Source organism: Babesia microti, chromosome II (genome assembly GCF_000691945.2).
Source record: "Babesia microti strain RI chromosome II, complete genome".
Lineage (NCBI taxonomy): Eukaryota > Apicomplexa > Aconoidasida > Piroplasmida > Babesiidae > Babesia > Babesia microti.
The window spans coordinates 840,566-855,259 of NC_027206.1; the positions used below are offsets into that span (position 1 = coordinate 840,566).

The following is a 14,694-nucleotide window of genomic DNA, read 5'->3' on the forward strand; positions in this document are numbered from 1 at the left end:
AAATAAAGTGATTAGTACACTATGGTTAATTTTTTATTAAATAAGTTTTATTAGGGTTCTATAAAACCTAGTTTTTTGTATTTATAAAATGTATAATCTATTTCAGTCATGGATTTTAATGCATTTACGATTAGTATGAGGAAAAAATAATTTTAAAAACTTCCAAATTTACCAAAGAAAAATGCACAAATGTAGCGACTTCACAATTATATTTAAAGGATTGATATTTTACAAGTGTATTTGTAAAATTGTCTGAAATTTTGAATTTGTATAAAAATTTTAATAATTTTAAAACTTATCATTTCTAAATCTCTAAAAATTAATTTTGTATTCCATTAATTAAATAATTCATATGACCGAAGATAGTAATTCCAATATAACTTAGAAGCCATTACCGATTATGCAATTATGCACCCAATAATCCTGTAAATTATAGAACATCCATATTGAAACATCAGTGATATTTACTAATTAATTGTCTAAAGGTATATATAATTCCCTCTAGGTACATTATAATTTGTAAGCGTATTAGAAACATGAAGTTCCGCGCGACAGGTTAGGTTGGGGGGTTCATTGCGTACTCTCCTCAATCACGTGAATCTGAATTTATCACCAAACGGTAATATTTTACTTAAAATGGTTAGTAGACGACACTAATAAGGCGATAAAATTGTATTTTTATGTATCCACACACTATGAGTTGTTGTATATTGGCAAACTGTATTGCCTCAGGTAAATTGTCGCAACACTATTATTGCCTTGTCGTGTTCCATTTCTTACTAACATCCACTATTTCACATCGACCCGTAGCTGCTAATTTCCCTGAGGGCAAATAAACATTAGCATCGGCGGTAATCGTACCTGGTCTATCATTTACAGACGAGGAGTCTGGGTCGTATTCTGCGGATACAATTACTGGAGTGTCTACAAGTATAGGGGAGATAAATTTGATATTAAGTGACTTGGTTGCTGCTAGTGGAAGGTAGAGAGAGCCTAGAAGTCCAAAAGTATTGTCTAAAATGGCACTAGTTATCCCCCCATGCCAAACACCGTTATGGCCACAACAATGCGTGCCAACATCGACCAGAAAGATTAGTTGCGTGGCGCAAGTTCTTAGCGTAACAAATTCGCGATAATTGTTAATGCCCTCAGGCGGGATTTTTCCCGTTACATTTATACCTTTATTCTCACTAATTTCGCTATCCCCAACTGATTGAGGGATGTCGCTTATAAAGCAACGAATTCTAAAGCCATTTTTACCCATAAGACTATCGTTGATGAGATGGCCAAATTTGTTGTTTGTATAACTTTCCATAGGTAACATCCTTAGTTCAGAGTAGGATTGATACTTAAAGTACTGGTGACACCAAGTAGGAAAATCTTTAGCATCAGTACCCATTCCAAATTGCTCGTATTTTATAGGATTCATCGCCATTGAGGGTAATGTGGATAGCATAGATTTTTTAAGAAAATTTGTTGGAGACGGCGAACAATTGCGAATAGCTACACTATTTATAAGGAGGGGTAATGCCCGAAGAATGCGTATCGTTGGATTAATTGATATCATATATGTTCCCCCACATCTACGATTCTATAAAATTTAATCTATATTCCATCACGAATAGTTCTCTGTTAGCGATAACAATTTTCAGGTGCTATCATCATTTGTATTGATACCACCAATGTTACTTGTGTTACTAACAATTCTGTTTTATACTCCATGAATACTTTGTGGATCATATTTATTTAATTTCAGTTTAAAACATTTTGTTTATTGCTTGGAATCTTGTATATATCATTTCAGAAGATTTTCGGTTATTTTCTTTAAATGGGCATGGTTTGTTATCGTTAACAAATCTCGTGTAGATTGATTGATCATTAACAACAGTTTTGCGCATTGATTTATTACATAAAAAACGATAACCCTAAAATAAATTTAAATTAAAAAACTAGGCTAAAATCATGTTCAAATCTAATAAGCTTAAATGCTGCGTTTAGTGCGTGTCCCAATGGTGATACAAACAAATTAATTATGTAGATTCCATAATTAACTTATGATATATAGTTGTGATCGTATGGTAACAATTATTTAAAGTAACTACACTGGTAGTATAATGCGATAGGTAGATGTTGTATGGGATAGCTATGTGTCATATACCGCTTGTGATAATGTACATATTTACAAGTTACAGAATTTGATGCATAGATGTATAGCGAGTATATTGATTTATTTTAAGCGACTAGATTGTGATATTGGCTGGTCAGTTTACTCTAAATTCAGTACTTAGCACAAGAGTAACAATAATAGGGTGGATTGGCACTACATGGAAGAAATAGATGTATTTGATAAACTACCCTGGGCAGACGTTAGTAAAGTCCCAGATTACTTCTATGTAAATAATCTCACAGCAATAAAATGTAGAGTGCATCCCCTCGTCATATTTACAATTTTGGATGCATATTTGAGGAGGGAAGAGGGACATCAACAAGTTATAGGGACATTACTAGGTGTTGTATATGATAGTGGCTGTGTCGAAGTTACCGATTGTTTTGTAGACCGGTATACTTTAACTTCGGAAGGTTTTCTTCAGATTGTCAAAGAACATCATGAGGGAGTTTTTGAGCTGGCCCAAAAAATTAACCCCAAGGAACAAGTTGTCGGTTGGTTTTGCACTGGATCCAAATTAACAGAACTAACCTGCGCCGTCCATGGATGGTTTAAACAGTTTAGTTCTGTGTCTAAATTCTTTCCCCATTCGTCATTACCTGAACCCATTCATTTATTGGTGGATGCCGTAATGGACACCGGACATATTGCCATAAAAGTATATGTACAGCTGCCCGTGGCAATTGTTAAAGATGTGTGTTTTCATTTCCATGAAATCGCATTAGAGATACAAAAATCGTCTCCAAACAGTTCAGCCATTGCCGAGATGTTGAGGGCACTGGATCACAATAGGGATATCACTAAGAAACCATTTTACGATGCACTGGACAAAATGGAATTACTAATTGATAAATGCTGTGATTATGTTAAGGACGTTTTAGAGGAGAAGGTGGAACCGAACGAAGAAGTTGGAAGATATTTAACGAATGTAACTTCGTATGCATTGGTTGATATGGAGGATATGGACAACGTTTGTGAGGGGGTTTTGCAGGATAATTTGATAATTTCGTCACTAAGCAATTTGGCAAATCTGCAATTTAAATTGGCAGAGCGTCTAAATACTACCTTTTAACGATAAGAAGTGTTGTGAAATTTATGGAATAAATATAACGAGTTTTTTATTTTTCACTGATTGTTATAATTATGTTCAAATTTTTGTTTAAATCAATCTCTGTCGGTAGTTATATTATTGTAATTTAGTTTCGAGTATAAGTTATTTGCTAATTTTTACTTTATTGGCTAATTAATCATTAACAATTTCAGTATATTTAGAAGTAGATAATTATCTATTGATGAGTAGGTTTGATTTTTATGGTTCAGTATTTACTTTTAATTGTATAATATTTATTTATATCGATAAATTCGCCAAATAAATCTTTGATCGGGCCTCTAGATGCTATTTCAGTGGTTGTTCTCTATATTATTTAATTTATCCAATGAATTTGATAACAGCTAGTCTAAATAATAAATAATAAATTGTTTTACATAATTTATTACATACATAATCATCAATTCAAGTAATTAAATTATATAGTAAGATATATAGATTCTATTTGTCTTGACTTGTGTATTAATTAATTAATTAATTAATAGTTTGGTTGTATGAAATAAAAAAAAATTAGTTTCGTCTGTTTTTATCGTTTACGTATTTCCATTGCGATATTGCATTTCAGCCTGTGCAGATATTTCCTGATAATCTCTAGCAATCCTCATGAAGCTACATAACATGTTAATTACCTGTGATGTTCAATATTATCCAAACCTGTTTCGCAAAATATGTCGTGAAATCTATAAGATACGCTATTTGCCATGTCATTAATCGTAATATCAGAATCTGTAGCGCATCTCCTGTCAACCCTCACACTTTCAATATAAGTGTCAATTTGTATTAGTTGACTTGCATCCAACACACCAAGTAGTTTTGCTTCGTATATACTTTCAGGGTTGACAAGGGATACATTATATGTGACATATTCGTCTTGTGGAATAGTGGATATGTAATTCACCAGGCCGTAGGAGGGATGTACATTTGGATCATAGTCAAGATCAGGATATTCCCCATTTGAATGGCAAATAAGCACGATTTCTCGGTCAGATACTTCTATTTCCTCCGTGAGAAGAATGATTGGGTTGATAACTTTTGCATCGCTAGCACCCATCTGTTTACATAATTGGAGTAAATCTTTGTGCGCAAGTATCGCCATGTGAGAAATGTATACTTTGTAGTCACCAAGTAGCTCGTTTATCTGGTGCGTATCTACATAACAAATTTAATGATGGTAATTAACTCAATCGGTTATAAGCCATGCATACATGTTTGTATTGATCAATCAATGTACAGTTAGAATGTTGAGAATTTTATTTTAAACATTACACATTGTAAATGTTTAAAATGTGTAATTGAAATTTAAGTTATTTAATATTGTTTTCATGGCCTAAACCCTACCTGAGTGTAATGATAAATTCAAATTATAAGAATTAACATCCACATGTCTCCCCTAAATCAATAACCACATACGGTGTTATACATTGTGTAAATCCAATCCACACTAACTATAGGCTTGTCCACAGTTTGCAAATTCAACTTTTTCAAATTCGTACTCCTGCCGCAAACAATGTAATCTGCATTCGATGATTCTGCTAACCTGAAGTAATTGATTCCAGCATGCTTTAAAAAATGCAGGTGAACTTGCATGTCGAATTTGCCCCTACCAAGGTAATTAGTATTCCTTATGCGTTTTAGAGCTGTAAAACCTGCTAGGCATATTTTGTAATCGTATCTTTTAAATTGCAGAGGCTTGAAGTACTTGCTTGGTCTGAAGAAGGGGATATAATCGGTAGGATATATCCTTTTGTCTAAACAGCTGAAGTATAACCATAAAGGGGTGGCAAGTTTTGATGCTGGAATGTCTAGTGGCTTATATATGTATCCTTGGGAGTAATTAGTGACAAAATAGTTTACATCTATTTCCGATTTACCGAACTTTTGGCAGTCAGGCCATTTAAATACACTGCCTCCTAGCTATTTTAGTGATGTTATACCTGTATAATGTGTTTTGACATGGACACTAGTAATGGCTTGTATGCGATATTAGTATTTTGAAATCCTATGAAACTAAATACTTTATTATAGAATAGTAAATTATCGCTGTTATTGTTATTAGTACAATTTGGCAAGTGCCAGTCTGCAGAATCCCAAAAAAAATCGACTGAAATAGTGCCCATAATATATACAATGGTCAGTATGTATAGGGTATGAGGGGATAGGGTAGGATAGGATATGGCATTTCACGTTCTTTTTTGATAAGCAACAATAAATGAAACAATATTATATAATCAATTGAGAATGAGAATTGCCCCTGAGAGTGTCAACCTTTGTGGTCGATCCGCTGCCGAACGCAAATTGGACAGAGTTTACAATGCCCAGAAGAAGGTAATAAAGGAGGCAAAGGGGTTGTTCATTACAACACCTGCTACTAAACTTCCATTCCCCAATATATACAAAAAATGTGAGAGTAAACCAGCAAAGATTAGCAGCAGCGTAAGGGATGCCATTGACATTTTGGCTAAGCATCTAAGGAATGAGAAGAAATTTGAAAAATCAATCACACTGTTGGCCAAAATTGTCGAAACTCACTATACAAGCTACAAAATGGAGTTCATGGAATTACTGGATATTTGCATAGAACAAGTCTCCAAGCTTGACAATTTGACATGTTGTACTTTCTCTAATTCACCAATCATCATCGCACTAAAAACCATAATAAATACGATAAAACCACACTACATCAAATTTATTGAAAAAGTTGAACCAAATGACCAATTTCAACCCAAACTAAGGAAGTTCATGTTATATCTGGGACATTCAATATCTCTAATAAACGAAACCGATAGTTTCATCTTCAACGATAATGTTAAACTTATAGATGATGCATTTCAGTATTATATATCCGTTAATTCTAGTGATGATGATAAGAAGGCCTTCATACGCTCCATGGGTACTTTGTTCAAATTTTCAGCAGTAAGTAACGACTAATTTAGTTTCCCTGGGCTCATCCAATAGTCTCCAACTTTTTCGACAAAATATATCTACAGAGAAATTTGTTTGATGCTAGTGAAATTAGTAAGATTGAATACTGGCAAGCAGAACTCAAGAGTGGTAAAAGGGCATCTAAAGAATCGATCGTCAACGAGATAGGCATATGCGCCAAGGGTGTTAAGGATGGTAGAGCCGAAGTAATTGTTACTACTCATGGTTCCCAAATTTGGTCAAATAAACAATTTGGATTTTAGCTTAAATTTGAGTTATTTCTATTTGATATGCTCATTTCTACTATGAAACCATCATCATACGTGTAGCAAATCATACCAATGGTAATGCACGTGGGGTTTTTGATTATTTTTGTTATGCCATATCAATGGTGATACTCTATATGGGATAGAAACTAATGACATACATAATTGTGTAAAAGATTTTAGGTTATGTCATCATCTTTGAGATATGTCGTAAATTTTTGTGAACGTTAACCATTAGCACTAAATCACGTTAATGTAACAAATAAATTGATTTTTAATTGAAACATCTTAATTATAATCTGGTATTTAACTAAATACCCTCCCTAGGATAATACTTCTTAAGTGTGTCCTTCTTGATCTTCTTAAGCATATCCTCAGGGAACGTACGAAGAAGTTCCCAACAAATGTCCAATGATTGGGTAATAGTACGTCGTTCATAAGGCCCCTGGTTTAAGAACCTAGATTCAAATTTATCTGTAAATTCTAAGTATAACAAATCGTCCGCTGTAAGCGCCTCTTCTCCCACAACCGCCTTCATTGACCTAGTATCCTGGCCCAACGCATAGTTAGAGTACAATTGATCCGATACCGCTGGATGATCCGCCCTAGTCATCCCATCTCCAATACCGCTCTTCATCAACCTGCTTAGTGACGGTAATACGTTTATAGGAGGATAAATATTTCTATTGTGCAACGCACGGTCCACAAATATCTGCCCCTCTGTAATATAACCAGTGAGGTCCGGTATTGGATGGGTTATGTCGTCGTTAGGCATTGTTAGTATTGGGAATTGTGTTATCGAACCGTTGCACCCTAACACTCTACCTGAACGCTCATAGAGTGAGGATAGGTCCGTATACATGTAGCCAGGGTAACCCCTCCTGCCAGGTACCTCATCTCTTGCAGCAGAAACCTCTCTCAGGGCATCCGCATAGCTGGTCATGTCCGTCATGATCACAAATACGTTCATCTCCCTGTCAAAGGCAAGATATTCAGCAGTGGTCAATGCTAACCTAGGCGTAATTATCCGTTCCACAGCTGGATCGTTGGCCAGATTTAGAAACAGGGCTACACGACCTATGGTCGCGCTTTTTTCAAAGTCCCTGCGAAAAAACGTGGCGGTTTCCATATTTATGCCCATAGCGGCGAAGATTATTGCAAAGTTATCCTGGTGGCGATCGAATACATCCTTTCCGCCCACTAGTGCAGATTGCCTACATAGCTGGGCGCCAATTTCATTGTGCGGTAGACCGGCAGCTGAAAAAAGCGGAATTTTTTGGCCTAATACAATTGAACTCATGACGTCTATGGCAGAGATGCCCGTTTCCAACATCTCCCTTGGGTGTTGTCTACAAACAGGGTTGATCGAAAACCCATTAACATCACGATAGTCTTCAGCAATTATTCTATCGCCAGAATCCAAAGGATTTCCAGAGCCATTGAAGACTCTCCCCAGCATATCTTCTGATACACCCAAATTGAGTAGATCCCCGCTCACTTCTACGGAACAACTTTGGTTGTCAATTCCACTTGTGCCTTCAAAAACCTGTACAACGGCTTTATTCCCGCATACCTCCAACACCTGTCCCCTCCTCATACTCCCATCTCCCAATTTTATGGTCACAATCTCTGCAAATCTAGGATGTCTCACATTGTCCAATATCACAAGCGGGCCCCTAACTCCCACAATAGTTTTGTATTCGAGTGAGGGAGAAAAGCTGATCAGGCTGGCCTTTACTGCCGGGCTGTAATCCAATGCCACCATGTGGTGCTCACGATAATACGAGCAAATAGCCCTTATAGATCGAACCACACAAAATGAGCAAACAAAGTGGTTAAGTGGTTTATGTATGCATAATTTTGGATATCTAAGTGACTAAAATACTGTATATTTGTATATAGCATCCTGTTCTAAATTAAAATGTAAGTGCCTTCATATGTTTACATGCGTATATGACTCTAATCGTATTTGTATAGGTAAATGTATTGTAAATACGGAAATCTATTCAATTTTGTATAAATAATTGTCAACATTGTAATCTTTCTACCAGCCAAAACTTTTACTTGCCGCTAATGATGAATCTTGCAATTTCAAAGTTCATATAACAGCCTCTAGCCCTGGTGTATGTATATACACGCGCTATAATGTATTAAAATATTTATAATGCGAGGAAATTTTTTATAAAATTAAAGACTAATCTGATTTAATTTCCCCGTTATCATAAAGACTTTCTGTCATCTTGTAGAGTAATTCTGCGATATCTTGAGGAATAATATCCGATTTATCCCCCTTAAACCTGCTTAATTTGGCATTTAAAATGGCCAGTGATTCCATCGTTCTGGCGTGCTTGGAAATACTCCACCCATGCCCAAATTTCCCATTGTATTTAACATGAGAGCATAGGCACCTAGTCGAGGATGTGCTAGATTTTCCATTTTTGTTTTCCAATTGTTTGGTAAGTTGGGATACCCTTTCCTCAGCTGCTTGGCATTTTACTATCAGTTTCTTTATCATTTCTTGGGAGGCTGATTTTGAATTCTCAAGTGTTGTCAAGTTATCCTCAGCTATCTGGCACTTTACGATTAGTTTCTTAATAGTCTCCTGGGGGATGGAATCAATTGGCACGTAAGGTGCTTGATGTCTCATACTCTCAAACCCCTTCCTAATTTCATCATTCAAACTATTTAGCATCTTGTCATATTGAATCTTTTCTATAAAAGAAGTGACAGAGCCCAATTCTTGTTTGAACGATTTTTCAATATTACCAGCGATTAATTGAATTGTTCCCAAAATTTTATCCAAAATCTGTGATTGTCTTTGTCTCTTTGAGTTTGGCAAGCTTTGATCATCTACATTGAATATATCAACTGCAATGTTTTCCAATTCATTTTGTGCATCCCTGAGCTGTGTCTCACAAAGCTCCAGTCTGCTTTCAGTTAACTCTAGTTTGGCTTTGAGTTTGTTGATCTCTGCAGTCAATTGCTCCTCTTGTTTGCAACACAATTTCATATGATTTTCATAGCGATCTTGCGCCATCTTCTCATTATTCAACAAAATACTTTCACGACGGGAAAACTCTGATTTTGCATCAAGAAGTTGCTGATTTATCTCCGCTAATTTGTTGTTTGTTTGTAGCTTGGACCAGGATTCTTGTTGTAACGCTGCTTCCAATTCGTTTATTCGATTTTCCAATTCAATGCATTCCAAAGCCCACTTCCTTTCCTCTTTATCTATGTTAATAGTGAGTAAATATTATATATTGTGTAAATAATGTATTGTAGTACCATAAATTGTGTAGAGATGTATAAGTAGTTTATGTTACACAATAGAACATTCAGATAGAATTTAAATATTATACAAACAGTAATATAAATTTATGGGTGTGAATAAATATTGGGGAAAGTGATGTAAATAGTGTCAAATTCAATACAATGCAATTAAAAAAGTGCTAACCTTGTACAAACTGTTCCACTACAATCCTAACCTGGGATTTGCAAAAATCAATACGCTTCAATAGTTTTCTAATTAGCGATGATTCGTCTGTCTGATACCTGCTCTGGCTGTTATACGATATTTTCTTTTGAGCAGCTACAAGTGCGGTTTCAGCTGCTAACAAGGCCTGATCTTTAATTTTGAGCATATTTTCGAGTGTTTTGAGCCTTTCTTCATTGAGAGATTGATTTAGTCTTGCCTTGTACACTGATTGGTCACTAATCTTAACCCGCTCACATATGTCATTTAAACTCGTTTGCAAAGATTTGAGCTTCTGTCTGTTGACATTTTGATCCAAAATTATCTTCTTCTCCAACTGTGCGATTTGATGCTTGCTAGCGCTGAGCCTGGTTTCCATTTCAACCGCGCGGCTCACCTCATTGGCCAGTTTCTTTTCAGCATCCACCTGCCGCTCAAGTGCCTCATCGCGTTCGTTTTTTAATCTTTCAATGTAATCATCGTGGCATACGGTTTGCGCGGCCTCATGCCAATCCACATCAGTGGGACTATCCCCAATCAGTTCCACGTCGCTACTCATGCGACTGTACTAAGAGCATTTACTACACAAACACTAATTAAGTACTAATTAATTGGTTGACGATGGATCATAAAATATCCGGTTCCAGGTCATCATGGTCCATCTCAATTATCGAGAAGCCCTACCTCGAGTAACTCCTGTTCAGTTAGTACTGGCTTGGGGGGTGGAGCCCTCACCTCTTCCTCCGCATACACCATCCCCTGAATCAGACGCATCATTATATTAATTTATGAAAAACGTTCGACTTTTCACAAAAGAAGGCATATAAATAGCTAAAAACTATTACTGAGTCATTTTCATACCTTCACTGCATCCGCGTATAACTGCAGGCAAAACAGAATTCTTTTATGTAACGCATTCTGCGGTTCATTGGTAGAATATAGGTCTTCTGTATTCTAAATAAGTATGATATTGGTACTTTTGATATGAGAATCCCCTTATCATAGTCGAGTGTTGCTTCAATTACCCCGTCATGAATTGCTTTTGCCACAATTCCAATGACATCTCCTTCAATTTTCAGCTTCGATGCAATGTCATTCTGAGTAAGTGTATCGTAAAGGAGTGAGCAAAGATGTGAGTCATAGGAAGTAGCGAGTTAAGTAATTATTGTATGCTAAAGTCAATTTTTAACGTGATGTTTCATATTAAAATCATGATTTTTGGTGTAAAACCACGATTGTCTAATTAAATCTTAAAGTGATAATTCCTCTGGGTCATCAATTACCAGTAAACTAGAGCTGGCATAAAAGCTGATAGGGTTGTCTCGAACCCGGCCCTTAATAGATCATTTAAGGATGATACCACTAGTGCACCGTAACTCCTACACGGGTGATAAATTGTAAGTTTTAAACTTTATTAGCATTAACTCTCTACTTTCTTATAACTCGTTCCATTTGTTCAATATTTGCAATATGATTTGCTATGATACTTACAAATGAAATGGTCGAATATGCCAAGTTAGTCAGTCTTAGTCCTGCCTTGATAACATTGTGTCTCAGGCGATGTACTAAAAATGCCGTGCCATCGCTCTCAAATAATGAATTGTGTTCATCCACCACTTTGGCAAACTTCTCCAAACTTCCTCCTTTTACCGCCTAAATATATCAATTCGTACCAAAACTAGGGATTCATAGGGGGCTAGAGCATGTTTTGTTTTGGGGGCTGTGAAAATCATTCGTTGGGGTATGTCCCCCATTAGCAATTCAACAATTACTGCCATTTTTGTGACCTGTATCAGACAGTTTTACAATATTTGCAGCTATTGAAATAGTAAATCACTTTAAATAATCATAATAAGTGGTACTTACTGCCAATTTAAATCCCAGTGCCATATTAGGGTTTTGGGGCACCTTACGAGTGGCCTGAGATAACTTCTCTTGCGATTCGCTGTATTCAAGTTCCACAGCCAAAGTGATGCCATAATAGTATAAGTATCTAGCCTGTTGTGCATTTGATACTTCATTATTTGGGAATTGTGCGGTTTTTATCTATGTCAATTATGTGTGTTGTATTGTATTTATCAATATTCCATATAGTTAAATCACAATATAATTAGTTGTGTACTAACCCAAATGGAAGCTTTGGAAAATTGCCTTTTCATACACAAATATCGCAGCACTGCATTAACAGCCACTGCTTGAGTCATTGGCATAGCTCGGGTAAAGGCTAATTGGTAAAGTTCCATAAAGCTCCTAAATTGCAATTTTGAATACTTTTCAATAGTTTCCATTTGATTAGCCAAATCGTGCGCCCTCGCATAATAAAAATATATTTCAGATACCAGCCGATCAACCAAACGGCAGTAGAAATTCTTTGGTAATGAATTCACTAACGCAACCGCAAAAGGCATGGCCTAAATAAATGTTTAAATACTTTGGAATTCTTGGTGTCTATTAGGTGGATTAACAATAGGGTGGCCGTTAGGACCTCAATTCCGTAAGAGCAATTGACCTAAATTAGAAATTAAATATATGGTTGGAGTGAAAAGTTTGTAAAATTTATGAGTTTTGACGTGTAAAATTACCTCTGCTGGTATGTTTAGGAACTGCGCTACAAGTGTTGAGAAGGCGGAAAGGTGACTGGTAGCAAATTTGGAGTCTTCGTTCATAATTTTGCGCAGTATCTTAAACATCCTCACAGAACGGATAATAAACTTCAATTCATTTCTTTTTTCTCCATCTTTGAATAGCGTTAGGCAATTCTCGAGTGCCTTGGGGAAGGGGTTTACCTTATCCACATCCATAGTGTCCACCCCCAGATGAAACTTGAGTTGTGTAACTGGGCAATATGGCAATCAATCTGGCCAATTGAGCGCAAAGGATTATTATTTGTGCGTTCTGATGTGGGCTGGGAGGAAAATAATGTCGAAATACGTGGCAATGCACTGTTCATCTACCCACAATATGATACACAATGTGTAATAGGAAGGGGGTATCTTTTAGAGTACGCACAATCGCAATTACAAATATTCACTCCACAAGTATCACTCAAATCACATAGAATTCGCATAAATTGCCTTCAATTGCTGGTAAAAACGATTTACACAATCGTCTACTCATAATTCACTTACACAGGGCTGGCCAATAACATGGACGGGAGACTCTTGTCCATCAAAATACCTAATGTGATGGACGACATACAATTTTATATACCTGATGGTGGATCTGCCGAATTGTGGAAGGAATGCATCGATAAAGCAAGTGTTACCAACCTAAAGCAACTAATCACTCAGCAAGAACTCATGTATCGCGATGAAATTAAACTTCTTAAGGAGGAAATTAAGGAATGTCGTTTGATGAAGGATGAAAGTTTATATGAGCTTTGTGCTGCTGAACAGGAAAGGGATAAATTAAAAGTAAGGCTGTGTTGTTACTTTAGTATGATAAGGAGAAATTGGAATCGGAATCCTTCATTGCAAAAACATCCACAACTATAATCCATGGAATGCAGGTTGAACTGGCAAGATCGCTAAGTGAACGAGTGAAGGAGCTAAAAAAGGCTTTGGATAAATCTCTTGACGGTATTCTCACTACCTACATGTATTTTTGTTATGTTGTAAATGAATCCATATGAATAATTGGGATCCAATCACTAATTATTACTAGTATCGCCAAATTATCATTACTAATTAACGATGATTGACTGAATAGTAATATTTATTGCTGATTAAATAAATTGATAATGCGAATGAGTGATTAATATTTTTCGATGGATGATATGTTGTCATTTAGACATGCGGGCAAAGGACAGAGAAATAAGATACCTGCAGGATGAATTGAATGAATGTAAATCGTGCAATATATCACTAACAGATAAATTGGACAGTACAAGTGCAAAGCTCAACAATCTTGTGATAAGCTTACACGAGGCATCCTCTGAACCAGATAACAACGTTGCTTGCCTAGCACTTACAATTAAAAAAAATCATGAATTGGAAATGGCTAACAGGAAATTGAATGGTGAAGTCTCTAAAATGGCCACAAGATTCTACGACATTAGAGACACAATTCTCAGCCATGTATTACATGTATATAATATAGTTTAATGAATGTCTTGATTCCATCAGCTTCGAGGAAGCGTTCCAACTTATGAAGTCTTGGATTGTATGTTCTGAGTTAAAAGTGATGTATTTTATCATGTAGATCGCTTACTATGATAGTTTAATTGCGGGGACTCCGGATAAGTCGTTACAAGAGAGGTAAATTCAGTCATTATTTAGGCTAGACAATGCACAAAAGGAGTTTGTGGAAGCTGAACTAAGGGCTAGAGCTTATTATGTGATCCATAGGTCTAGGCTGTTGAATGTTATCATAGAGGCTAGAAACGACCAGCCACTACTGGAAGTTACTAAAGTTAGCAAGAAATTGCTCACCAGACTTGCATGGCTATTGGGTGAGGATGGAGAAGGGGAAGGTTGGCGCAATTATAATGTAGAATTCACTAGGAAGTCCATTGAACCCCCAATACGAATTATGTATTCTGCGGAGAAAGAATTACATAGGAAGACTATGGAGATTAAGAAATTAGAGGCGGAGAATAATTCGTTGAGAGTGGAAGTTAGGCGATTGGCCTCTCTAGTAGGTGGGCAGGTGCATTGGGAGAACATTTCTAGGGCGAACAAATTGGGCGCGGCAAATTAGCAACGTTGTGCATTAATTATTTATCCATATTTGAACAATAGGTGTTTTAGATTTTTACATT

The 14,694-nt window shown here is 36.2% G+C and overlaps 8 protein-coding genes across 8 annotated transcripts; 3 read left to right on the forward strand and 5 right to left on the reverse strand.

The window, feature by feature from the left end:
- Positions 752 to 1,567, reverse strand: BMR1_02g02355 (hypothetical protein; the record flags this gene model as incomplete). The annotated part of the gene is made up of 1 exon (XM_012792784.2): positions 752 to 1,567. One exon carries the CDS (start codon positions 1,565 to 1,567, stop codon positions 752 to 754), a length of 816 nt encoding a protein of 271 aa, XP_012648238.2.
- Positions 2,325 to 3,239, forward strand: BMR1_02g02365 (Eukaryotic translation initiation factor 3 subunit F; the record flags this gene model as incomplete). The annotated part of the gene is made up of 1 exon (XM_012792785.1): positions 2,325 to 3,239. The coding sequence occupies one exon, from the start codon at positions 2,325 to 2,327 to the stop codon at positions 3,237 to 3,239; it is 915 nt and encodes a 304-aa protein (XP_012648239.1).
- On the reverse strand, positions 3,809 to 5,392 carry BMR1_02g02370 (hypothetical protein; the record flags this gene model as incomplete). Its single annotated transcript, XM_021481561.1, has 5 exons — positions 3,809 to 3,884; positions 3,905 to 4,424; positions 4,614 to 4,665; positions 4,686 to 5,189; positions 5,210 to 5,392. 5 exons carry the CDS (start codon positions 5,390 to 5,392, stop codon positions 3,809 to 3,811), a joined length of 1,335 nt encoding a protein of 444 aa, XP_021338190.1.
- Positions 5,514 to 6,460, forward strand: BMR1_02g02375 (conserved Plasmodium protein, unknown function; the record flags this gene model as incomplete). Its single annotated transcript, XM_012792787.1, has 2 exons — positions 5,514 to 6,188; positions 6,209 to 6,460. The coding sequence occupies 2 exons, from the start codon at positions 5,514 to 5,516 to the stop codon at positions 6,458 to 6,460; spliced, it is 927 nt and encodes a 308-aa protein (XP_012648241.1).
- A 313-nt stretch (positions 6,461 to 6,773) lies between these two features.
- On the reverse strand, positions 6,774 to 8,228 carry BMR1_02g02380 (V-type H+-transporting ATPase subunit B; the record flags this gene model as incomplete). The annotated part of the gene is made up of 1 exon (XM_012792788.1): positions 6,774 to 8,228. The coding sequence occupies one exon, from the start codon at positions 8,226 to 8,228 to the stop codon at positions 6,774 to 6,776; it is 1,455 nt and encodes a 484-aa protein (XP_012648242.1).
- Positions 8,229 to 8,657: 429 nt separating this feature from the next.
- BMR1_02g02385 (hypothetical protein) lies at positions 8,658 to 10,494 on the reverse strand (the record flags this gene model as incomplete). The annotated part of the gene is made up of 2 exons (XM_012792789.1): positions 8,658 to 9,694; positions 9,918 to 10,494. The coding sequence occupies 2 exons, from the start codon at positions 10,492 to 10,494 to the stop codon at positions 8,658 to 8,660; spliced, it is 1,614 nt and encodes a 537-aa protein (XP_012648243.1).
- Positions 10,495 to 10,561: 67 nt separating this feature from the next.
- BMR1_02g02390 (26S proteasome regulatory subunit N3) lies at positions 10,562 to 12,736 on the reverse strand (the record flags this gene model as incomplete). The annotated part of the gene is made up of 11 exons (XM_021481563.1): positions 10,562 to 10,597; positions 10,620 to 10,694; positions 10,797 to 10,889; positions 10,913 to 11,032; positions 11,427 to 11,588; positions 11,609 to 11,722; positions 11,802 to 11,981; positions 12,062 to 12,185; positions 12,207 to 12,346; positions 12,367 to 12,444; positions 12,518 to 12,736. The coding sequence occupies 11 exons, from the start codon at positions 12,734 to 12,736 to the stop codon at positions 10,562 to 10,564; spliced, it is 1,341 nt and encodes a 446-aa protein (XP_021338191.1).
- A 15-nt stretch (positions 12,737 to 12,751) lies between these two features.
- BMR1_02g02395 (conserved Plasmodium protein, unknown function) lies at positions 12,752 to 14,633 on the forward strand (the record flags this gene model as incomplete). The annotated part of the gene is made up of 9 exons (XM_021481564.1): positions 12,752 to 12,973; positions 12,994 to 13,021; positions 13,068 to 13,348; positions 13,372 to 13,513; positions 13,725 to 14,011; positions 14,034 to 14,114; positions 14,136 to 14,191; positions 14,213 to 14,406; positions 14,428 to 14,633. The coding sequence occupies 9 exons, from the start codon at positions 12,752 to 12,754 to the stop codon at positions 14,631 to 14,633; spliced, it is 1,497 nt and encodes a 498-aa protein (XP_021338192.1).
- Positions 14,634 to 14,694: the final 61 nt, after the last annotated feature.